The sequence below is a fragment of the Nerophis lumbriciformis genome, linkage group LG08 (genome assembly GCF_033978685.3).
Source record: "Nerophis lumbriciformis linkage group LG08, RoL_Nlum_v2.1, whole genome shotgun sequence".
Lineage (NCBI taxonomy): Eukaryota > Metazoa > Chordata > Actinopteri > Syngnathiformes > Syngnathidae > Nerophis > Nerophis lumbriciformis.
Window position 1 is genome coordinate 9305169 of NC_084555.2, and position 26374 is coordinate 9331542.

General features: G+C 40.4%; 1 protein-coding gene across 1 annotated transcript in view; it reads right to left on the bottom strand.

The window, feature by feature from the left end:
- Positions 1–2729: 2729 nt before the first annotated feature.
- The window catches only part of pacrg (PARK2 co-regulated), a 575139-nt gene continuing 551494 nt past the window's right edge, over positions 2730–26374 (bottom strand). The window contains exon 5 of the mRNA XM_061968211.2: positions 2730–3297. Coding sequence (XP_061824195.1) covers positions 3137–3297 — 161 coding nt within the window. The 3' untranslated portion in view covers positions 2730–3136. The remainder of the gene's footprint in view (positions 3298–26374) is intronic.

Genomic DNA, 26374 nt, shown 5'->3' on the forward strand with positions numbered 1-26374 from the left:
ATGAATGGATCTTTATCTTTTTTTTCCTTAAAATGATGGCTTTTTATCTCATAATTAAGACTTACCACGGGGATATTAATAAACGGACTACTATGTGAGGAAACATAAAAAGTGTCTCATCTTTTCCACAGCACAGCACCGACTCACTATTGATGCTTTTCCATAAGCAGAATCAAGAAGTAAGTTCTCTATTGCACGTTGTCACATGCATGTTTTGGTTTGTGTAATCCAAACGTTCGACTCCCGAGCCACGAAGTTGTGAAGACGTAGCAAAACATGCGCCCACTACTGGCTTTCCTGTGCTATTGTTTTATGACAAACACATCACATGTTGGCACTGATTTGAAACCCCGAAGCTTCACCTTATGCGTGGGACTGACTTGAAATTTCTCACACATCTCAAATTGCTCTCCATATTTAACTTTGAGGTGTTTCACTGAATTGCCACAAAATTGGGTGTTGGGGGTTGTGGGTAAGGTTAAGGTTTTCATTGTATATTAGTGCGACACCCCCACCTCTTTTAAGGGGACGGGCAATATGTGCATTCGTATAGTTAGGAGGATGTGCCTCATTCAGTGCAAAAAAATCGTCTGGTTTGTGCCAGGTTTCGCTGAGACAAATGACGTTAAGATTGTTGTCTCTAATGACCTCATTAACTAATAATGTTTTGGGAGACAATAATCTTATGTTTAAAAAGCCCATATTATAGGTAGTGGGCTGTTTTGAGGAGTTTTTGTTAAAATTATCCGTAGTAGTAATATTAATAATGTTGCGTTTATTTTGCGTAGTGCGCTTTAAATAATTTCGACCATATCTAGGAATTTATATGACGGGAATTTTCAGATTGTTTGCTTGGTGCTGCGATACACTGAACGCATCATAATTTGCCACCTCAGTAGAATACATGTCCACCTCTGGCACAGTCACTGCAGAAAAAACATTATGTGAGTTGTGTATTATTCTAGGAGAAATGCTATGTGTGCAAGAATTTTCCAGCCTGGCGCTGGCTAGTTCTAGCTTAAAGGGGAACATTATCACAATTTCAGAAGGGTTAAAACCATTAAAAATCAGTTCCCAGTGGCTTATTTTATTTTTTGAAGTTTTTTCAAAATTTTACCCATCACGCAATATCCCTAAAAAAAGCTTCAAAGTGCCTGATTTTAACCATCGTTATATACACACCCGTCCATTTTCCTGTGACGTCACATAGTGATGCCAATACAAACAAACATGGCGCATAGAACAGCAAGGTATAGCGACATTAGCTCGGATTCAGACTCGGATTTCAGCGGCTTAAGCGATTCAACAGATTACGCATGTATTGAAACGGATGGTTGTAGTGTGGAGGCAGGTAGCGAAAACGAAATTGAAGAAGAAACTGAAGCTATTGAGCCATATCGGTTTGAACCGTATGCAAGCGAAACCGACGGAAACGACACGACAGCCAGCGACACGGGAGAAAGCGAGGACGAATTCGGCGATCGTCTTCTAACCAACGATTGGTATGTGTTTGTTTGGCATTAAAGGAAACTAACAACTATGAACTAGGTTTACAGCATATGAAATACATTTGGCAACAACATGCACTTTGAGACTGCAGACAGCCCATTTCAGGCGCGTTAAGAACATATATTTTTCTACGATTTCAGCACTTAGGTTAACCATACCTAAATAGACACAAAATACTGCATTACACAAGACTACCCGAATGTACTCGAATGATTGAAAAAAATAAATGTTTTTAAGCTAAATTATTGGTAAACACGGTTTATGAATAATAATTTACGTAAAACCGCGAGTAATGAATAAAGTTTTCATCAATTAATATATTCTGTAGACATACCCTCATCCGCTCTCTTTTCCTGAAAGCTGATCTGTCCAGTTTTGGAGTTGATGTCAGCATCTGCTTTGAGTGTCGCAGGATATCCACACATTCTTGCCATCTCTGTCGTAGCATAGCTTTCGTCGGTAAAGTGTGCGTAACAAACGACTGACCATTTCGTCGGCTTTCCCCACAGCCTCGTATTTTGAACAAATTTCGTCCAATTTCTTGCCACTTTCGCATCTTTGGGCCACTGGTGCAACTTGAATCCGTCCCTGTTCGTGTTGTTACACCCTCCGACAACACACCGACGAAAGTGAGAAAATGGCGGATTGCTTCCCGATGTGACGTCACAACGTGACGTCATCGCTCCGAGAGCGAAGAATAGAAAGGCGTTTAATTCGCCAAAATTCACCCATTTAGAGTTCGGTAATCGGTTAAAAAAATATATGGTCTTTTTTCTGCAACATCAAAGTATATATTGACGCTTACATAGGTCTGGTGATAATGTTCCCCTTTAACTGACTCCTCACCCGGACTAACAGACTCTGTAATTGCCTGTGACCGGGCTTGCTCTATTGTAGTTAGTCAAGTGTGACTCAAACAAAAATCTATGTTCCTAGACAGGATGATAGCGCCTTCCTGGTTAGGGTGAAGGCCGTCTCTCATCAACAGGCCCGGTTTGCCCCAGAAAGAGGGCCAATTATCAGTAAACGTTAGTCCCTGTTTTATGACCAACACATCACATGTTGGCGCTGATTTTAAACCCCGAAGCTTCACCCAATGCGTGGGACTGACTTGAAATTTCTCACACATCTCAAATTGCTCTCCACATTTAACTTTGAGGTGTTTCACTGAATTGCCACAAAATTTGGTACACATCTTTATGGGACCAACTAGCACATGTGTTTTAAATTTGAGCAAGATTGTTAGAAAAACATGTCAGGGACACAACAAAAACACATTTTCCGTAAGTCATTGAGCATTTGTGTAATGGTGACAAAACTTTGATGTATTACATGTAGCAATTTACGGTCCTAAGACACAATTGTAGTATCCGGTCTGCTAAGGGTTCCAAGAGTGCCAAGCAGATACCACATGGGTAACAACTGCTGATCACTCATTGGTCAAACAGATTTTCTGCGCCATTTGCTTGAGAAAGGATTGGCCCTCAATCTCCACTTGAATAAAATGACTCAAAGACAAAAAAAAAAAAATCAACAGACAGTTGAGTAGAAATTATGCCATGAAAAAAGGATATCTAGAATCAAACAAGTGAGTCGGAAGTTGATAAAGATTAACCCTTCCCTTGCCTCAGCCAATCATACAGGACTCATAGGTGGGCACCATGTATTTGATGTTGATGAAGGCGTCCTCGCCGCCGTAGCGCTCCAACACCTCCAGAGTCTCCTGTATCAGGTCGCCCACGTTCTCTCGCTTCTGCTGGCCGTAGTCGATGCCGTCTCCGGAGTTGACTGCAGGACGAGAGACATCGAGTCAGAAACTGTTTTTTTTCATTTTTATTTCAGGAGGAATAGAAAAGTGTAACAGTAGTCCGCAAAACCACACAGACTGGGAGTTGAGCTGAGCAGCTCTTGCCAATGAGCTCAAAGCCACAGACGGTCAAGCCATTGTCCAACGCAACTTTTTAGACGTTTGGGATTGAGGTTTACAAATAGTAACATTGCACTTTTCTACGATTGCAACTCATTTGAGAGATAGGGATAAAAAGTCCAAATTATGAGATAAGAAAGTAGAAATAAAGAGATAAAATGTCATAATTATGAGAGAAAGTTGAAATTACGAGAGTAAAAAGTCATAATTATAAAAATAATAAATCGAGATTATCAGACAAAAAAAAAATCAAAATAATGAGACATAAAGTTAATATTATGAGATTAAAAAAAATGAAATTATGAGATAAGAAAGTTAAAATGATCAGATAAAAAGTCATAATTGTGGGATGAAAATCAATCAATCAATCAATCAATCAATCAATCAATCAATCAATCAATCAATCAATGTTTACTTATATAGCCCTAAATCACGAGGATCTCAAAAGGGCTGCACAAGCCACATCGACATCCTGGGCTCAAATCCCACATCAGGGCAAGAAAAAACTCAACCCTACAAAAATACAAGATAAAAAGAAAAATATGAGTTAAAAACTCAAATTGAGAAAATAATGAGTCATAATTATGAGAAAAAGAGCACTGAAGTTATTCAACAGGAGGCGCTGTCCAATACGTGTACTATTATACCCATAATGCGTACATTTGTCTTAAAGGGTCCCTACTGAATAAGACCAACTTTTCTTACCCATAGGCACTTGCTGTTGTGTATTTAGGATATGCATGAATCTCGAAAATTTGAACTCAAACCATGAAGGCATTGCAGAGATATTTATAAAATAATCTTGCCTTCTTTCATACTTCCGGCAGACAAGCTGTTTGGAATTCGGCCCCACTTGTGACATCATCGGGTATTTCCATATATGGAAGTTGACCTGACGATCTTTGTGCGAGTCCGCCATTGTGGTCCGCACTGTATCCTCTTCTTATGGGGCAGACTGGCTCGTACATGCACATGCATCCTCCGCTATTCAGTGGCCTAGTGGTTAGAGTGCCCGCCCTGAGATCGGTAGGTTGTGAGTTCAAACCCCGGCCGAGTCATACCAAAGACTATAAAAATGGGACCCATTACCTCCCTGCTTGGCACTCAGCATCAAGGGTTGGAATTGGGGGTTAAATCACCAAAAATGATTCCCGGGCGCGGCACCGCTGCTGCCCACTGCTCCCCTCACCTCCCAGGGGGTGATCAAGGGGATGGGTCAAATGCAGAGGACAAATTTCACCACACCTAGTGTGTGTGTGACAATCATTGGTACTTTAACTTTAACTTTAACTATTGCCATTTCTAATACAAAGCAGCTTATTGTTCTAACTTATATCTGTCAGTAGACTCTGTGTGGAACGTGAACAAATACAATACAAAACAAATACAACAAAGATGACGAGAAGAAGTGGAGGCACGTAAATAAGAATGCCCACAAAACGACACATCCTGAGGAGACGGTCAGAAAGCGGCTTGAAGATGATCTGTAAAACATAATCTATGCAACATTTTGACCAATGAACCACCATTACATGTTATGTAGACCACAGCGAAGTGTTTTGAATGTAGAATAAAACATAATAAATGGACTCTTTTAACATGCTGACTGTTCAGACCTTCCAGGATTTCGCAATCGCGCCAATTTACGCAAATTCAACCAATTCCAGCAAATGATGTGCAGCTTCGCAACGTTGTCCAATCACACAATTTCCCCACACATTTTCGGCCAATCGCCAGTCAAAAGTCTCTCTGCATCAGCCCGTGTCTTCACTTCCTTGATGAAGGATTCATTCCTCCACTTGTTAATTACTCATCATTCATTCATTCACCGCGAAAAACCACCGCTGAAGACCGCGCTCAACGCTCACTCTACGTTCTGACAGAAACAACACGAATAGTAAAATGGAACAATAATATGAGGCAGCCTTTGTGTGACAAAGCCCTCCACAGCACAGAGTCAGCGCTTCTAAAAGTTTTTAACGATATCCTCCTGTCCACTGATTCTGGTAAATATGTTGTCCTGGTGCTTTTAGATCTGTCTGCTGCGTTCGACACCGTCGACCACGCCACCTTAATCACTCGTCTTGAGAACTGTGTGGGCATTAAGGGCGCCGCCCTCAACTGGTTCCGGTCGTACCTAACCGACAGGAGTTTTTGTGTAAAAGTAGACAGTTTTATGTCGTCCACAGCTCCTTTACCACATGGGGTCCCCCAGGGCTCAATCCTTGCCCCAATTTTATTTGCGCTTTACCTTCTCCCCCTTGGTTCTATTTTTAGGAAGTACAGTATTGCATTTCATTTTTATGCCGATGATTGCCAGATTTATTTTCCCATGGCACAAAATAATACGGTTCAACGTCTTATTGACTGCCTGCACGACATCAAAGTCTGGCTTTCAGGTAACTTCCTGAGCCTAAATGAAGATAAAACAGAAGTTATGTTGTTCGGTCCAAGTCGCTCTCCCTCCCCCAACGTTGACCTCGGCACTCTGACCCCGTATCTCAGCGACTATGTCACAAACCTGGGGGTAAAGTTTGACTCAGATTTTAAATTCGAAAAACAAATCAGCAGCGTCGTTCAAAAAAGCTTTTATCAATTACGCCAAATAGCGAAAGTGAAACCGCTTCTATCAAGACATGATCTTGAGAAATTAATCCACGCTTTTATCTCGACTCGTCTTGACTACTGCAATGCCCTGTATGTTGGCATTAGCCAGGCCTCCCTCGCCCGCCTGCAGCTCGTGCAGAACTCTGCTGCTCGTCTGCTAACACAGACCCGCAGATGTGAGCACATCACCCCTATTTTAGCGTCCCTTCACTGGCTCCCTGTGCGTTACCGAATACATTTTAAACTCCTTTTATTTGTTTTTAAATGTCTAAACAACCTCGCGCCAACCTATCTCTCCGACCTCCTTCAGCCTTACTGCCCCACCCGATCCTTAAGATCAGCCGATCAGCTGCTGTTGACGGTCCCTGACACAAGGCTGAAGCTTAGAGGTGACAGAGCTTTCGCCGTTGCTGCTCCCAAGCTCTGGAACGACCTACCCCTGAGTGTTAGACAAGCCTCCTCTCTTCCTGTTTTTAAATCTCTCTTAAAAACATACTTTTATTCCATGGCTTTTAACACTGAGTGATATCCATCCTGCAATGGCGCCCCATAATACACCTGCTGTGATCCTGTTTTTATGTTTTTATGTTTTTATTAATTCTATTTTAACTATTTTTTTTTTTTATCGTGTTCTGTTTGTGTTGTGTTGTGTTTGCTCGGTACTCGTTTTATCTTTTAACCTGTTCATTGTACAGCACTTTGGCTACCCCTGTGGTAAATTTTAAATGTGCTCTATAAATAAAGTTGATTTGATTTGATTTGATTTGACAAACTATGCACGACTGGGTCAATTGGTCACATGGTCAACAATACAAATGCCAGCAGATTGTTGGTTAAGATACACTATATCAGTGTTTTTCAACCACTGTGCCGCGGCACGCTAGTGTGCCGTGAGATACAGTCTGGTGTGCCATGGGAGATTATCTAATTTCACCTATTTGGGTTAAAAATATTTTTTGCAAACCAGTAATTATAGTCTGCAAATGATGTGTTGTTGGTGAGTGTCGGTGCTGTCTAGAGCTCGGCAGAGTAACAGTGTAGTACTCTTCCATATCAGTAAGTGGCGGCCGGTAGCTAATTGCTTTGTAGATGTCGGAAACAGCGGGAGGCAGCGTGCAGGTAAAAAGGTGTCTGATGCTTAAACCAAAAATAAACAAATGGTGAGTGTCCCTAAGAAAAGGCATTAAAGCGTAGGGAAGGCTATGCACTGAACTGGCTGAATGCTGGACGACAGCAAAGAATTACTGTGGAGCAAAGGCAAAGTACATCCGAACATGACATGACAATCAACAATGTACCCACAAAGAAGTAAAGTGTGCGTAACAAACGACTGACCATTTCGTCGGCTTTCCCCACAGCCTCGTATTTTGAACAAATTTCGTCCAATTTCTTGCCACTTTCGCATCTTTGGGCCACTGGTGCAACTTGAATCCGTCCCTGTCCGTGTTGTTACACCCTCCGACAACACACCGACGAAAGTGAGAAAATGGCGGATTGCTTCTCGATGTGACGTCATCGCTCCGAGAGCGAAGAATAGAAAGGCGTTTAATTCGCCAAAATTCACCCATTTAGAGTTCGGAAATCGGTTAAAAAAATATATGGTCTTTTTTCTGCAACATCAAAGTATATATTGACGCTTACATAGGTCTGGTGATAATGTTCCCCTTTAACTGACTCCTCACCCGGACTAACAGACTCTGTAATTGCCTGTGACCGGGCTTGCTCTAGTGTAGTTAGTCAAGTGTGACTCAAACAAAAATCTATGTTCCTAGACAGGATGATGGCCCCTTCCTGGTTAGGGTGAAGGCCGTCTCTCATCAACAGGCCCGGTTTGCCCCAGAAAGAGGGCCAATTATCAATAAACGTTAGTCCCTGTTTTATGACAAACAAATCACATGTTGGCGCTGATTTTAAACCCCGAAGCTTCACCCAATGCGTGGGACTGACTTGAAATTTCTCACACATCTCGAATTGCTCTCCACATTTAACTTTGAGGTTAAACCAAAAATAAACAAATGGTGAGTGTCCCTAAGAAAAGGCATTAAAGCGTAGGGAAGGCTATGCACTGAACTGGCTGAATGCTGGACGACAGCAAAGAATTACTGTGGAGCAAAGGCAAAGTACATCCGAACATGACATGACAATCAACAATGTACCCACAAAGACGGATACAAACAACTGAAATATTCTTGATTGCTAAAACAAGGTAGATGCTGGAAATATCGCTTAAAGGCAGACATGAAACTGCTACAGGAAAATACAAAAAAAAAAGAAGAGAAAAAGCCACCAAAATAGGAGTGCAAGACAAGAACTAAAACACTACACACAGGAAAACAGCAAAAAACTCTAAATAAGTCATGTCGTTACAGTACACCTACTTTGAAACAAGAGCTATATTGATGCATGGTTGGTTATGCTTCAAATTCATATCCAACAATTGCAACAACGACTTTTTACTGTCAACTGAGTTTTGTTTTTTAAAGATTTCTGCTGGTCGTGTGCCTCCGGATTTTTTCAACACAAAAAATGTGCCTTGGCTCAAAAAAGGTTGAAAAACACTGCACTATATTGCCAAAAGTATTTGGTCACCTGCCTTGACTCACATATGAACTTGAAGTGCCATCCCATTCCTAACCCATAGGGTTCCATATGATGTCGGTCCACCTTTTGCAGCTATTACAGCTTCAACTCTTCTGGGAAGGCTGTCCACAAGGTTGCGGAGTGTGTTTATAGGAATTTTCCACCATTCTTCCAAAAGCGCATTGGTGAGGTCACACTGAAGTTGGTCGAGAAGGCCTGGCTCTCAGTCTCTGTTCTAATTCATCCCAAAAGTGTTCTATCGGGTTCAGGTCAGGACTCTGTGCAGGCCAGTCAAGTTAATCCACACCAGAGTCTTCATGGACCTTGCTTTGTGCACTGGTGCACAGTCATGTTGGAAGAGGAAGGGGCCCGCTCCAAACTGTTCCCACAAGGTTGGGAGCATGGAATTATCCAAAATGTTTTGGTATCCTGGAGCATTCAAAGTTCCTTTCACTGGAACTAAAGGGCCAAGCCCAACTCCTGAAAAACAACCCTAAACCATAATTACTCCTCCACCAAATTTCACACTCGGCACAATGCAGTCCGAAATGTACCGTTCTCCTGGCAACCTCCAAACCCAGACTCGTCCATCAGATTGCCAGATGGAAAAGCGTGATTCATCACTCCAGAGAAGGCGTCTCCACTGCTCTAGAGTCCAGTGGCGACGTGCTATACACCACTGTATCCGACGCTTTGCATTGGACTTGGTGATGTATGGCTTAGATACAGCTGCTCGGCCATGGAAACCCATTCCATGAAGCTCTCTGCGTACTGTACGTGGGCTAATTGGAAGGTCACATGAAGTTTGGAGCTCTGTAGCAACTGACTGTGCAGAAGGTCGGCGACCTCTTTGCACTATGCGCTTCAGCATCCGCTGACCCCTCTCTGTTAGTTTACATGGCCTAACACTTGGTGGCTGAGTTGCTGTTGTTCCCAAACGCTTCACTTTTCTTATAATAAAGCCGACAGTTGACTTTGGAATATTTAGGAGCGAGGAAATTTCACGACTGGATTTGTTGCACAGGTGGCATCCTATGACAGTTCCACGCTGGAAATCACTGAGAGCGGCCCATTCTTTCACAAATGTTTGTAGAAACAGTCTCCATGCCTAAGTGCTTGATTTTATACACCTGTGGCCGGGCCAAGTGATTAGGACACCTGATTCTGATCATTTGATCGATGGGTGGCCAAATACTTTTAGCATTATAGTTATATGTGTAAAACACACTCAATCTACACTTTATGTATAACATAATGAAAATAACTTTTATTGTTATACATGCATACACGGTGTCTCACAAAAGTGAGTACACCCTTTAACCATTTTTACAGTACATCTTTTCAATGGAGATTACTAGACATGAGGCTTGGATATACTTTAAAGTAGTCAGTGTACAGTTTGTATACAACGTGTCATTTCTATAGTAATAAATACATTATTTTTAACTGTGATTTTTTTTTCCCTCATTTGAAGCCTGAGCTATAATTTGTAATATATATTTCGTTCACACTGGACCGGCAGGACAACAGCAAAGCTGTATACAAGAAGGGCATGAGCAGACTCTTTTTTTTTTTTTTTTTTTTTTTTACTGAGGAAGCCTTTAATGTCCTTTAATGTGTGCAGCAAGCTTTTGGAGATCTTTTTTCAGTCTGTTGTGGCCAGTGCCCTGTACTTTGCAGTGGTTTGTTGGGGGAGCAGCACCAGCAAAAGGGACTTCAACCGGATTGACGAACGGACCCGGAAAGCCGGCCAAACTATTGGCACACAGTTGGAGGCGTTTGTGTCAGTGAGGGACAGGAGGACACTGGACATACTGCTCGCCATCATGGACAATCCTGCCCGCCCACTCCACCAGACAATTGAGCTCACACTCCAACAAGGTCCTTCAGCTTTGTTCCCACAGTGTTCGATTCTAGAACTCTTTCATTCCGCACTCCATCCAGCTGTATAATCACTCGCCATACAGCAATAGATGATATCTGTCTATTACCTGACACCAGACATGTTAGCTACCTCTCTTTGTTTATAATGTATATTTGTCTACTCTCTATTTTATGCTGCAGCTGTTACATATACTGTAATATTGTACATGGTAATTGGGATTTGTTATATATTGTATATTATGTAAGTTTCTCCCCTCCGGGTTCCTCGGACCACCAAACACTGACATGAGAGCTGGATCAGGTTCACAATATAGTTTTATTTTGCAATAAATTGTCTTGCTTTTCAGCAATTGTTTTGTGTCTGTCTGTCTCTCTCTCTCTCTCTCGCTCTCGCTCTCGCTCCAACTCCAACCCCTCTCTCCTACCCGCCTGCTGCCTTTTAACAGAGCGACAGGTGATTAGATAATCAGGCCCAGGCGGGCCATCTACGCACCTGTCGCTGATCTCGAAGCCGGTCCTGGCACACCCCGTTTTGCTGCAGGTCCGCAGGCCACGCCCCCCTCCACATATATATTATATAAAAATATAATATAATAATATAATAGATCAGTACATATTATAAACTGTATACATAATATGTAAATATTACATATATGTTAGATTTTATGTTGAATTTTTAGTCTACTTAATACCTAAATGACCCTTTCCATCCTTTGTAACTGAGCTACTAAGAGGAACAATTTCCCTTGTGGATCAATAAAGTTTGTCTAAGTCTAAGAGTACTTTTTCTTAAGTAATACGCGTGTACGTTTTTTTAAATTACAGAGTAAAAATCACAACTATTTATTGCAATTTTTAGTTTTCTCCTGCAATTTTATTGCAACCAACACTAAAAACCCTGCACGTTCCTTCGCAGTTTTTAAAGTTAAAAGTTAAAGTACCAATGATTGTCACACACACACTAGGTGTGGCGAGATTATTCTCTGCATTTGGCCCATCACCCTTGATCACCCCCTGGGAGGTGAGGGGAGCAGTGGGCAGCAGCGGTGGCCGCGCCCGGGAATCATTTTTGGTGATTTAACCCCCAATTCCAACCCTTGATGCTGAGTGCCAAGCAGGGAGGTAATGGGTCCCATTTTTATAGTCTTTGGTATGACTCGGCCGGGATTTGAACTCACAACCTACCGATCTCAGGGCGGACACTCTAACCACTAGGCCACTGAGTAGGTGGCTGGGAAGACTTTGTGCAAATTGAGGCAACGTTTAATTTAAGATGCAAATAAAGCATATATTGTTAGATTTGTTGAAATCCTGTCATTTTTGTTTGGGTTAGGATTACAACAAATATTTAAAACACAGATCACATCATCATTAACCTACTCAGTGGACTAGTGGTTAGAGTGTCCGCCCTGAGAGCGGTAGGTCTTGAGTTCGAACCCCGGCCGAGTCATACCAAAGACTATAAAAATGGGACCCATTACCTCCTGCCATGTCTGTGTGACCATGTTTTGTATTAGTCATGCTTTGTTTTGTTTAGTTATTGGACTCTTTAGTTTCTGGCTTTTCACTCCCTTGTCTTGTTTCCATGGTTACCCATTAGTTTCACCTGTTTCACGTTTGGACTCATTGTGCACTCTTGTTTGTCACCATAGCAACCCATTAGTTTTCACCTGTCACGTCACGCACCTGTTTCACGTTTTGAGTCACGCACCTGTTTTCGTTAATCATGTTTGTAGTATTTAAGTTCATTGTTTTCAGTTTGTCTTTCTGGCGACATCCCGAATTTATGCTTCTGCACACTCTCCACACCCTTGCTGCTCTTTTTTCATGCCGATTTCTCGTCCAAGTAAGTTTTCTTTATTCATGCCATAGTTTGCAAGTTTTGTTTAATTGTTCATAGTTTCTGCCTTTGTGCAAGTTTTGTGTTTATAGTCAAGTTTTGTACTTCCGCCCTTGTGCGCGCCTTTTGTTTGCTTCCTTTTTTTGTAGTTATAGTGTTTAAATAAATCATGTACTCCCCTTCACGCCACATCTGGTCCAAATCTTTTGCACCTCGGGAGAACAAACCACGCCATAGTCCAAGTCTTGACACCTCCCTGCTTGGCACTCAGCATCAAGGGTTGGAATTGGGGGTTAAATCACCAATAATGATTCCCGGGCGCGGCCACTGCTGCTGCTCACTGCTCCCCTCACCTCCCAAGGGGTGAACAAGGGGATGGGTCAAATGCAGAGGACAAATTTCACCACAGCTAGTGTGTGTGTGTGTGACAATCATTAGTACTTTAACTTTAACTTAACATACAATCACAAGCGGATGTCCATCCATCCATCCATCCATCCATCCATCTTCTTCCGCTTATCCGAGGTCGGGTCGCGGGGGCAGCAGCCTAAGCAGGGAAGCCCAGACTTCCCTCTCCCCAGCCACTTCGTCCAGCTCCTCCCGGGGGATCCCGAGGCGTTCCCAGGCCAGCCGGGAGACATAGTCTTCCCAACGTGTCCTGGGTCTTCCTCGTGGCCTCCTACCGGTCGGACATGCCCTAAACACCTCCTTAGGGAGGCGCTCGGGTGGCATCCTGACCAGATGCCCGAACCACCTCATCTGGCTCCTCTCGATGCGGAGGAGCAGCGGCTTTACTTTGAGCTCCCCCCGGATGACAGAGCTTCTCACCCTATCTCTAAGGGAGAGCCCCGCCACCCGGCGGAGGAAACTCATTTCGGCCGCTTGTACCCGTGATCTTGTCCTTTCGGTCATAACCCAAAGCTCATGACCATAGGTGAGGATGGGAACGTAGATCGACCGGTAAATTGAGAGCTTTGCCTTCCGGCTCAGCTCCTTCTTCACCACAAGCGGATGTCATGTAGATGAAATAAATAAGCCTAAAAAAATATCACAACTTTTTGAAAAATGCTGATGCAAAAACTGTAACGTCACATACAAATCCTTTTGTCACACACTGTTTTTGCACCCTGCAGGGAGAGTAACACACCTGGCGTACAGCACATGCTAGATTGCTAGTGGGCCTGCTCGGCCGTTGCGCAACACCGGCTGGAGGTAAACAAGACGCGGGTCGGTTAAAAGACCGGACGTCCATTCGGAAATAGTACAAACGTGTGAGACAGACAAGACGTCCACTGACGAAAGAACGTTGGGGGGGGTTGGGAGGGACATACTCTCCTGGCCAATCACAACACAGCCCCCCGCCCCCCACCCTGGGATGTAAAACAGAGTTCTAGTGTGCTGTGGGGACTTGTTATCGAAAAACATTCCTAAGGTATGCAGCCTCCACTCCTTCCTCCTTTTTTTCAACAACCCACACACACACACACACACACACACACACACACATATTTGTATTTGTTACCTTCTTGAGACCTCCGAAAAATGCCTACCTCTTCAGGACCACCCTTTCTAGATATATAAAGATTTGTATTTACAACATTAATAATATATACATACTATGCAAACATAAAAAAGCTTGTTGTGAGAAATGAGTTGGAATTTCACAAGAAAAAGGTCACAATTTCACAAGAAAAACTTTTTTTTGGCAGTGTTGTAATAAAAGTCGTAATTTTTACTCAACGCAAGTCAACATTTTACAAGGAAAACTGGACATTTGTGCAATATTATGACAAAAGTTGGAATTTTACTCAATAACAGTCGCAATTTTACAAGAAAACCTTAAAATGTTGGGAATTTTATGACAAGAGTCGTAATTTTACTCGACAAAAGTCACAATTTTATAAGAAAACTTAACAATAGTATACCGTATTTTCCGCACCATAAGGCGCCCTGGGTTATAAGCCACGCCTTCAATGAACGGCATATTTCAAAACTTTGTCCACCTATAAGCCGCCCCGTGTTGTAAGCCGCATCTAACTGCGCTAAAGGAATGTCAAAAAAACAGTCAGATAGGTCAGTCAAACTTTAATAATATATTAAAAACCAGTGTTCTAACAACTCTGTTCACTCCCAAAATGTACGCAAATGTGCAATCACAAACATAGTAAAATTCAAAATAGTGCAGAGCAATAGCAACATAATGTTGCTCGAACGTTAATGTCACAACACACAAAATAAACATAACGCTCACTTTCTGAAGTTATTCTTCATTCATAAATCCCTCGAATTCTTCTGCTTCGGTGTCCGAATTGAAAAGTTGGGCGAATGTGGGATCCAAAATGGCCGGCTCCGTCTCGTCGAAGTAATCGGAGTCAGTGTCGCTGTTGTCCAGCAGTTCTGTGAATCCTGCCTTCCGGAAAGCTCGGACCACAGTTGTGACCGAAATATCTGCCCAGGCATTTACGATCCACTGGCAGATGTTGGCGTATGTCGTCCGGCGCTGTCTCCCTGTCTTGGTGAACGTCACGTGTGTTCGCCTTCGGTCATCCACTGTTCCCACGCAGTTAGCAGTCTAGCTTCGAATGCCCTGTTGACACCAATATGTAGCGGCTGGAGGTCATTTGTCAATCCACCCGGAATGACGGCGAGTATTGAATTAAGCGCGTAAGCGTGTCTCTCAATGTGATGTTATGAGCTAGCAAATGTAACAACTACACTACCCAGCATGCAACGATAGTGACGAGCATGCGCGGTAGCCCTGAGAAGCGTTGTTGTATGCTGAGAGTTCGAATGTGGTTATGAGCACGCTGTGAGTAAACGTTGAGAACTCAGTTAACACGCCTCGTCTGCATTATTTATAATTAGACAGACAACACACTTAATAGGAGCCATTTTGGGGTCTTTACATAAACACACAAATGGAAATGAAACGTCACATATCCCAGCATGCATCGCGCGCTTCTTCTACGGGGAAAAAAGATGGCGGCTGTTTACCGTAGTTGCGAGACCTAAACTTTATGAAAATTAATATTAATATTAACCCATATATAAGGCGCACCGGATTATAAGGCGCACCGGATTATAAGGCGCACTGTCAGCTTTTGAGAAAATTTGTGGTTTTTAGGTGCGCCTTATAGTGCGGAAAATACGGTAATAATAATCGGAACTTTACTCGGCAAAATGATGACAAAAGTCATAATTTTACTCAAAAAATGTCACTGTTTTACAAGAACAACCAAAAATTTGGCAATATTGTGATAAAAGTCTGAATTTTTGATGACAAATGGCACCATTTTGCATTAAAAAGTAAGGATTTTACAGAAAAAAGTAATAATTTTACGAGAAAATATTGCAATATTACAGAAACAGAAAGAACATGAGAAATTGTTCCCAATATTATAAGAAAAAGGTCGACATTGTGAGAAAAAGACTGCTTTTAGTTCATTTGTTTTGTTATGTTTTGTTTGTAATTGGTTTTTAATCTTCTTTATTTACTTCAAGCTGTTGCAGTATGTTTCTACATACATATTTATTGAGCTTTTTTTCATTAAATTTTGCCCATAGTGGGTGTATTTCAATTTCTTACACACACTTGTTATTACATATGTTGACCAGATGGGGAGCACTTCAAATTTTTACACACACTTGTTATTTCATATGTTGGCCAAAGGGGGAGCACTTTTAAAACCGACAGACAGTTAATTTGAAAAATCTCTCCTTTTTGGGAGCACCCTAATTTTGATAGATTTCACCACCAGGGGTGCAAATGAGACATTCTCTATTAGATGCAATGGTTTTCCGTATCGGGACCAAGATTTATGTCCTAACTTGTTCACCGGTCCTCATATGGAAGCTACTTTTCCTTGTTGATGTCTCAAGAAGGGTACAAATACAAGAACACACACACACACACACACACACACACACACACACACACACACACACACACACACACACACACACACACACACACACACACACATTTTAACTTGCGTCACTTGTTTTGTTTCCTACAGCGTTAATGCCCCCATGAGATCTGGGGCTCCTCCAATGGCGTGTGGTGAAATGCTTTGGAAGACATGCTATATATATATATATATATATATATATATATATATATATATATATATATATATATATATATATATATATATATATATATATATGTATATATATATATATATATATATATATATATATATATATATATATATATATATATATATATATATATATATATATATATATATATATATGTATGTATATATATATATGTATGTATATATATATGTGTATATATATGTGTGTATATATATATATATATATATATATATATATATATATATATATATATATATATATATATATATATATATATATAAAATCAAAAACAAATGTATGACCCCCCCACCTGCAGTACCTCTGCAGACCACAAGCGGTTTCCTAACATGTACTTCATCGTCGCGTCCCACCACAGCAAATTAAGAATTTTTTTTATTTTTATGTGAAAACAATACATTACATAAAAAATCCTGCCAAATCCTGGAGAGACTGACTATTAGACATTTTTATCCGTCCATATATCTTTTTTTTCATAAAAAAATATATAAATAAATAAATAAATAAATGACAACAACAACAACAAAAATTAATAAATAATTAATACACTAAAAAAAATAATTAAAAAAAGAAATATATATATATATATATATATATATATATATATATATATATATATATATATATATACATATATATATACATATATATATATATATATATATATATATATATATATATATATATATTTCTTTTTTTCTTTACACTATTCAGTGTTTAAAAAAAACGATTTAAGAAAAAATATATGTTAATACTAATTAATAACACATACTTGTTCCTAACATTTTTTAGCGTTTTTCATGAAAATATACGCATCATCGCAGATAATGCAAATTACATGATGACATCATGTTGACAATGCTCCGAGCCACGCCCCCAACAGAATGTTGGCATTCTGGGGGAACCCCTAGGGGTTGCGGACACCCTGTTGAAAACCTTTGCTGTAGTCTTATACTCCGTAGTCTCCTCTTTGCTGCAGCTGCCCTTAATCTCACCTTTATAGACCAACCAGTAAAAAGTGAGGCCAATTGAGCTGGTGCTTTGGAGTGGAAAAGTCAAACTGTGCAATGATTCGGCTAAGACTTTAAAGGTAGTGTGGGTTGTTTTGTAGGGCGCATTGGAATGTGTGAGAAATTTCAAGTCAATCCGACCTGTGGGGGTTAAACTTTGGTGCCACTATTTTGCATATTTTAATAAAAATAGTACGGTGGAAGTGTGTGTTTTGACAAAAGTTCCCTCTTTTTGTGCAGCGGTTCAGTAGAAAACAAAAACATTTTGTTTTGATCCAAAAGCTTATCTCCTATTTAAAAAAGAAAAAAAGAAGTACATTTTAGTTGATATCCCGGCCAAGAGAAAAGAGATTAAAACCACCTGTTGTGTGAAACATGAGCAACTCCCAATTCCACTCGCAGAAAAGGCAACTTTTTGTTATTTCTTCTCAATCTTTGAACCCTCATTGACAAACTTGAAATATACGTTTGTCATTTCTGCTCTGCTTCTGGCTTTTTACAGAATGGTGTGCTTTTGTCTTCCTCACCTCCACAACAAGCCTTCATTCTCTTTTCTTTTGTGTTTGTTTTGGCAGCAGACGACTCTCTCGAGCGCTCTTGGAGCGAAAATAGCGATGCATTCTTAAGGACATTGGTATTTCTTGCAGGGCCTGGCAGTTAAATAGCATAACAAGATCGAATCAAGGCAGGCAAAGCAATTAAAAAGACAAAAAAAATGGCAAGCAAAGCGATGAAAAAGGATGGCTGCTTAGTAAAAGGGAGGAAGGTAAAATATAGTAAATTCACATTATTATGGTTATCATTATAGCTCTGTTGCTGCAGTATTTTACTACACAGTCTCTACTTTTTTGCAGTGGTTTGTTTCCTTGCTGCCCTCAGTCTCCTTTTGAATAAAAAAGTGTCTACTTCACCAACAAGATGCTGAGAAGTAAACATGCGAGACACTTGCAGTTTTATAGTCCACATTCTCTACTTTGTTGCAGTGGTTTGTTTCCTTGCTGCCCTCAGTCTCCTTTTGAATAAAAAAGTTTCTACTTACCAACATTTGCATGCTGAGAATAAAGGTGGCCCTCGCAATTCTTTTATTCCTCAGTCTCTACTTTGCGACCGCTGCCCTCATTATCATCTTGGACAACATGTGTCTCCTACATGCTGAGAAGAAAATATAGGAGACTCTGAGTCCTGCAATTTTATAGACCAACATCTCTACAGTGTGACATATGCCCTCAATCTCCTCTTGAAATAAATGTGTCTCCTTACCAACAACATGCTGAGAAGTAAACATGCGAGACACTTGCAGTTTTATAGTCCACATTCTCTACTTTGTTGTAGTGATTTGTTTCCTTGCTGCCCTCAGTCTCCTTTTGAATACAAAGTGTCTACTTTACCAACAACATACTGAGAAGTAAACATACGAGACATTTGCAGTTTCATAGTCCACATTCTCTACTTTGCTGCAGTGGTTTGTTTCCTTGCTGCCCTCAGTCTCCTTTTGAATAAAAAATGTCTACTTCACCAACAAGATGCTGAGAAGTAAACATGCGAGACACTTGCAGTTTTATAGTCCACATTCTCTACTTTGTTGCAGTGGTTTGTTTCCTTGCTGCCCTCAGTCTCCTTTTAAATAAAAAAGTTTCTACTTACCAACATTTGCATGCTGAGAATAAAGGTGGCCCTCGCAATTCTTTTATTCCTCAGTCTCTACTTTGCGACCGCTGCCCTCAGTATCATCTTGGACAACATGTGTCTCCTACATGCTGAGAAGAAAATATAGGAGACTCTGAGTCCTGCAATTTTATAGACCAAAATCTCTACAGTGTGACATATGCCCTCAATCTCCTCTTGAAATAAATGCGTCTCCTTTCCAACAACATGCTGAGAAGTAAACATGCGAGACACTTGCAGTTTTATAGTCCACATTCTCTACTTTGTTGTAGTGATTTGTTTCCTTGCTGCCCTCAGTCTCCTTTTGAATACAAAGTGTCTACTTTACCAACAACATGCTGAGAAGTAAACATGCGAGACACTTGCAGTTTTATAGTCCACATTCTCTACTTTGTTGCAGTGGTTTGTTTCCTTGCTGCCCTCAGTCTCCTTTTGAATACAAAGAGTCTACTTTACCAACAAAATGCTGAGAAGTAAACATGCGAGACACTTGCAGTTTTATAGTCCACATTCTCTACTTTGTTGCAGTGGTTTGTTTCCTTGCTGCCCTCATTCTCCTTTTGAATAAAAAGTGTCTACAATACCAACAACATTCTGAGAAGTAAACATGCGAGACACTTGCAGTTTTATAGTCCACATTCTCTACTTTGTTGCAGTGGTTTGTTTCCTTGCTGCCCTCAGTCTCCTTTTGAATAAAAAAGTTTCTACTTACCAACATTTGCATGCCGAGAATATAGGAGGCCCTCGCAATTCTTTTATTCCTCAGTCTCTACTTTGCGACTGCTGCCCTCAGTCTCATCTTGGACAACATGTGTCTCCTACTGTACATGCTGAGAAGTAAATATATGAGACTTTAAGTCCTGATATTTTATAGACCAAATGTCTACAGTGTGACAGTTGCCCTCAGTCTCCTCTTGAAATAAATGTGTCTCCTTTACCAACAATGTGCTGAGAGGTAAACATACGAGGTTTGTTTCCTTGCTGCCCTCAGTCTCATTTTGAATAAAAAGTGTCTGCTTTACAACATTTTCATGCCGAGAATACAGGAGGCCCTCGCAATTCTTCTATTCCTCAGTCTCTACTTTGCGACCGCTGCCCTCAGTCTCATCTTGGACAACATGTGTCTCATTTACCAACAACATGCTGAGAAGTAAACATACGAGATACTTGCAGTTTTATTGTCCACATTCTCTACTTTGCTGCAGTGGTTTGTTTCCTTGCTGCCCTCAGTCTCCTTTTGAATAAAAAAGTGTCTGCTTACTAACATAGAGAACACAGGAGACCCTCGCAATTCTTTTATTTCCCAGTCTCTACTCTGCGACAGCTGCCCTCAGTATCATCTTGGATAACATGTGTCAACTACATGCTGAGAAGTAAATATAGGAGAGTCTGAGTTCAATCTTTACATTGCGACAGCTGCCCTCAGTCTCCTCTTAAAATAAATGTGTCTCTTTAGCAAAAACATGCTGAGAATTAAACATATGACATACTTGCAGTCAGAGGGTAATGTCACCACACCTAGTGTGTGTGTGACAATCATTGGTACTTTAACTTTAACTTTATAGTCCACAATCTCTACTTCGCTGCAGTAGTTTGTTTCTTTGTGCCCTCCGCCCCCCTTTTTTTTAAATAAAACGTGTCTGCTTACAAAAAACCACATGCCGAGAAACAGGAGGCAGTATGATATTCCACAGTCTCTATGTTGCAGCAGCTGCCCTCGGTCTCCCCTTGGATAAATATGTCTGAGTCCTTACCAACAACTGTATGGTGAGAAGTATACACTGCAGTAATTTGCAATTTTATACTCCACAGTCTCCACTTTGCTACAGCTTTCTGTCCTTAGTTTCCTAAAATGTGTCTTCTTATTAGCAACCAAATGTCAAGAAGTAAACACAAGAGCCTTCAAAGTCTCCATTTTGCAATTGTATATCCCTCAGTCTCCTCTGGGATCCAAAAGAAGTCTCCCTACAAACCGCTACACACCAAGCAGTATATACTGGAGCTAGAAGTAAAAAGATGAGCCTCCATAGTCTCCACTTTGCTGCACCGGTCAGTCGTCTCACTGGTCTGAACTGGTGATCGCTTGAATCAAATATTTCTACTTACCAACAACCGCATGCATAGGAGGTTCTTGCAATTTTATATTCCACAGTCTCTACTTTGCCCAAAGTCTCCCCTTGGATAACATGTCTCTCATTACCAACAACAACATTCTGAGAAGTAAACATAGGGAACTCTATTTTTTATAATCCACAGTCTTGATCTTACTGCCGCGTTCCGTTATCCTACAGACCTCAGTCTCCTCTTGGATAACATGTGTCTCCTTACCAACAGCCACATATAAAGAAGTAAAATACTGCCCCCTGCAGATTTATACTTCACAGTTTCCCTTAGTCTCCTAAAATGTGTCTCCTTACCAACGAATAACCACATGCCAAAAAGAAAATGCCGGAGACTCCACAGTCTCATCTTTACTGCACCGATCAGTTGTCTCATTCGTGTCTTCTCTTGAATAAAATGTGTCCCTTTATACGGAATACAAACAATTCGTATTGGCACCGTTGCAGTATTATACTCCACATTTTATACTTTGCTGTTGTCTTACTGCCCTCAGTCTCTTCCTGGATAAATATGTCTCTTTACCAACCTTGTGGTTAGCTTGTCGGTAGGTCATACCAAAGATGATAAAATTGGGACCCATTACCTCCCTGCTTGGCACTCAGCATCAAGGGTTGGAATTGGGGGGTTAAATCACCAAAATGATTCCCAAGCGTGGCCACAGCAGCTGCTCACTGCGCCCTTCACCTCCCAGGGGGTGATCAAGGGCGATGGGTCAAATGCTGAGGGTAATTTCACCACACCTAGTGTGTGTGTGACTATCATTGGTACTTTAACTTTACTTTAACATGGTAGACAGAAACTACAGGAATCCCTCTCAGTATTTTACCCCGCATTATTATAGATTACAGTTGGTACAAAATGCGGCTGCTAGACTTTTGACAAGAACAAGAAAGTTTGATCATATTACGCCTATACTGGCTCACCTGCACTGGCTTCCTGTGCACTTAAGATGTGACTTTAAGGTTTTACTACTTACGTATAAAATACTACACGGTCTAGCTCCGTCCTATCTTGTCGATTGCATTGTACCATATGTCCCGGCAAGAAATCTGCGTTCAAAGAACTCTGGCTTATTAGTGATTCCCAGAGCCCAAAAAAAGTCTGCGGGCTATAGAGCGTTTTCTATTCGGGCTCCAGTACTATGGAATGCCCTCCCGGTAACAATTAGAGATGCTACCTCAGTAGAAGCATTCAAGTCTCATCTTAAAACTCATTTGTATACTCTAGCCTTTAAATAGCCCCCCTGTTAGACCAGTTGATCTGCCGTTTCTTTTCTTTTCTCCTCTGCTCCCCTTTTCCTTGAGGAGGGGGGGCACAGGTCCGGTGGCCATGGATGAAGTGCTGGCTGTCCAGAGTCGTGACCCGGGGTGGACCGCTCGCCTGTGCATCGGCTGGGAACATCTCTGCGCTGCTGACCCGTCTCCGCTCGGGATGGTGTCCTGCTGGCCCCACTATGGACTGGACTCTTACTATTATGTTGGATCCACTATGGACTGGACTCTCACAATATTATGTCAGACCCACTCGACATCCATTGCTTTCGGTCTCCCCTAGAGGGGGGGGGGGGTTACCCACATATGCGGTCCTCTCCAAGGTTTCTCATAGTCATTCACATCGACGTCCCACTGGGGTGAGTTTTTCCTTGCCCGTATGTGGGCTTTGTACCGAGGATGTCGTTGTGGCTTGTGCAGCCCTTTGAGACACTTGTGATTTAGGGCTATATAAATAAAGATTGATTGATTGATTGATTGATTGATTGATCTATTTTGCGACAGCTGCCCTAAGTCTCCCCTTGGATAAAATGCACCGAATGAGTCTCTTAACTCATACTTTTCCCGACCGCATCTTCGTTTCCAAGCTCAAGTCATGTTTGTCGTCCCGCTCTAAGCCGACGTCACGTGTCGTCCTGCTGTAGCAGCTCAGGTGACACACACACACCGCACAGGATTTCAGAAGTACGGCTCCAAATTCCGGGGCCGATTGGCCGTCATGTTAGCCAAGCCGCCATTGTTGCTAATCAACTTAGCCCCGACTGTGGAAGTTGTGGATGAAAGCAGCTTAGGGCGAGAGCCTGCAAACACAATAGTCCTTTGATGCTGAAGACACTCGCTGACTGCTGAGAGCACTGACGCATTTTTGCAGGGGGATTGGTCTCGGAGAGGGGAATAGAGGAATGCAGATTGCGAGTCGACAGACTAGTTGGGAGTTCCAAGAATACTTTGTGCAGTGGGCGGGTTTGGCAACACAACCAAAGGGAGGGAGAGAAGTTATTTGTTATCACAGAGAAAACACACTGATAACTCAGCATGTTTGTGCAGTACTGAAAGCTTACTGTTAATACTGTTTATCACGCATACCATAGCACACAAATGTATACTTTCACACCAATACTTTATTGTTAGTGTCCTTTTTCCTTCATAAACATGATCATTATGCTCAGATTTCCTTCAAGCAGCAGATTTTTTACCTTTTTTTAAATTTAAATTTGATAATTTGTATTTTCCTAACCATTTAGTATAACTGAATTTTAAGGGGAACATGTATTTTTTATTTTATTTTACATTTATTATTGTAATAGCAAAACATTTTTAAGTACAGTAACATAGTCGCTTTATACTTTGTAAATCTAAAATAGTAAATTATTATGTATGTGTCTTTTCAAAAAAAAGCTTGGCTGAATAATAATGAAAAGACAATAATGATAATAATAGTAGGTATGGTAGGACAGAATGTAGTAATAATAATAATGATACTACTACTAAGAATAATTCAACAATACTAATGTGATGAGACTAAATTATTTCAGTTTTGTTAAAAAAGTATATCGCATTATAAAACAATATATTATGTATTGATAAATATTACATAACATCACATAAAAACAAGGGATGTCCGATAATGGCTTTTTGCCGTTATCCGATATTCCGATATTCCCCAACTCTTAATGACCGATACCGATATCAACCGATACCGATATATACAGTCGTGGAATTAACACATTATTAAGCCTAATTTGGACAACCAGGTATGGTGAAGATAAGGTCCTTTTCTAAAAATAATAATAAAATAAAATAAGATAAATAAATTAAAAGAAAGAAAGTAAAACAAAATAAAAACAGTTACATAGAAACTAGTAATTAATGAAAATGAGTAAAATTAACTGTTAAAGGTTACCGTATTTTCCGCACTACAAGGCGCACCTAAAAACCTCCAATTTCCTCAAAAGCTGATAGTGCGCCTTATAATCCGGTGCGCCTTATATATGGACCAATATTGAGCCACAACAGGTCTCGCAACTACGGTAACTACGCCGACTTCATTTTCCCTCTTCTACGGCTGCTTACCGTAGAAGAAGAAGCGCTTCTTCTACGGGGGAAAATGAAGTCGGCGGCTGCTTCTTGTAGAAGAAGAACTTCTTCTTCTACGGGGGAAAATGAAGTCCTGTAGTTGCGAGACCTAAACTTTATGTAAAGACCCAAAAATGGTTCCTATTAAGAGGCACGCTTAGGACGCAGAGTTTAAACTCAAGGCGATCAGTCACGCAGTAGAACACGGGAATAGAGCAGCAGCGAGAGAATTTAACATTAACGAATCAATGGTGCGGAAGTGGAGGAAGAAACATGATGACCTGCGCCAAGTAAAGAAGACTAAACATTCATATAACATGACATTCCCTTTAGCGCAGCTCCATCTAATGGATGCATAACGTAACCCCAGCCTCTACTGTAGCGTCTATTCTATGGGCCTTATATATGAACAAAGTTTTAAAATAGGCCATTCATTGAAGGTGCGCCTTATAACCCGGTGCGCCTTATATATGAACAAAGTTTTAAAATAGGCCATTCATTGAAGGTGCGCCTTATAATCAGGTGCGCCTTATATATGAACAAAGTTTTAAAATAGGCCATTCATTGAAGGTGCGCCTTATAATCCGGTGCGCCTTATATATGAACAAAGTTTTAAAATAGGCCATTCATTGAAGGTGCGCCTTATAATCCGGTGCGCCTTATAGTGCGGAAAATACGGTACTATTAGTGGACCAGCAGCACGCACAATCATGTGTGCTTACGGACTGTATCCCTTGCAGACTGTATTGATATATATTGATATATAATGTAGGAACCAGAATATTAATAACAGAAAGAAACAACCCTTTTGTGTGAATGAGTGTAATTGTAAGTGTATCTTGTGTTTTTTATGTTGATTTAATAAAAAAATAATTTCCGATATTACATTTTAAAGCATTTATCGGCCGATAATATCGGCAGGCCGATATTATCGGACATCTCTACTAAAAACATTTAAGTAAAGTATGTCTAATAATAATCCATCCATCCATCCATTTTCTACCGCTTGTCCCTTGCGGGGTCAACTAGTAAATTATCATTAAATTAAATGATTATTATTATTTAAAAAAAAAGCTTGGCTAAATAATAATGAAAAGAAAATAATGATGATAATAGTAAGTATGGTAGGACAGAATGTAGTAATAATAATAGTAATACTACTACTAAGAATAATACAAAAATACTAATATGATAAGACTAAATCATTTCAGTTTTGTTAAACAATTAAACAGCATTATAAAACAATATATTATATATTAATATATATTACATAACATTACATAAAAACATTAAAGTAAAGTATGTCTCATAATAATAATAAGGTAACACTTTAGTATGGGGAACATATTCACCATTAATTAGTTGCTTATTAACATGCAAATTAGTAACATATTGGCTCTTAATTAGTCATTATTAAGTACTTATTAATGCCTTATTCTGCATAGCCTTATTATACAACCAGTACAACCCTATCCCTAACCCTAACTCCAAAACTAACCCTAACCAAATAACTCTAAATTAAGTCTTTGTTACTTATAATATGTTCCCCATACTAAAGTGTTACCAATAATAATAATAATATTAATTATAATCATTTTCACCCCGAGAAGGAAAAGCTGTAGACTATGGATGGATGGATAATAACTCTCATTATTATTCATTTATATATTGACTTTTATTATTAGATATTTTGATATTATCAATACAGTAATTATTTTTGTTTTATTTACTTTAGTTTTCTTTCTTCTTTTTTTTGTATATTTAT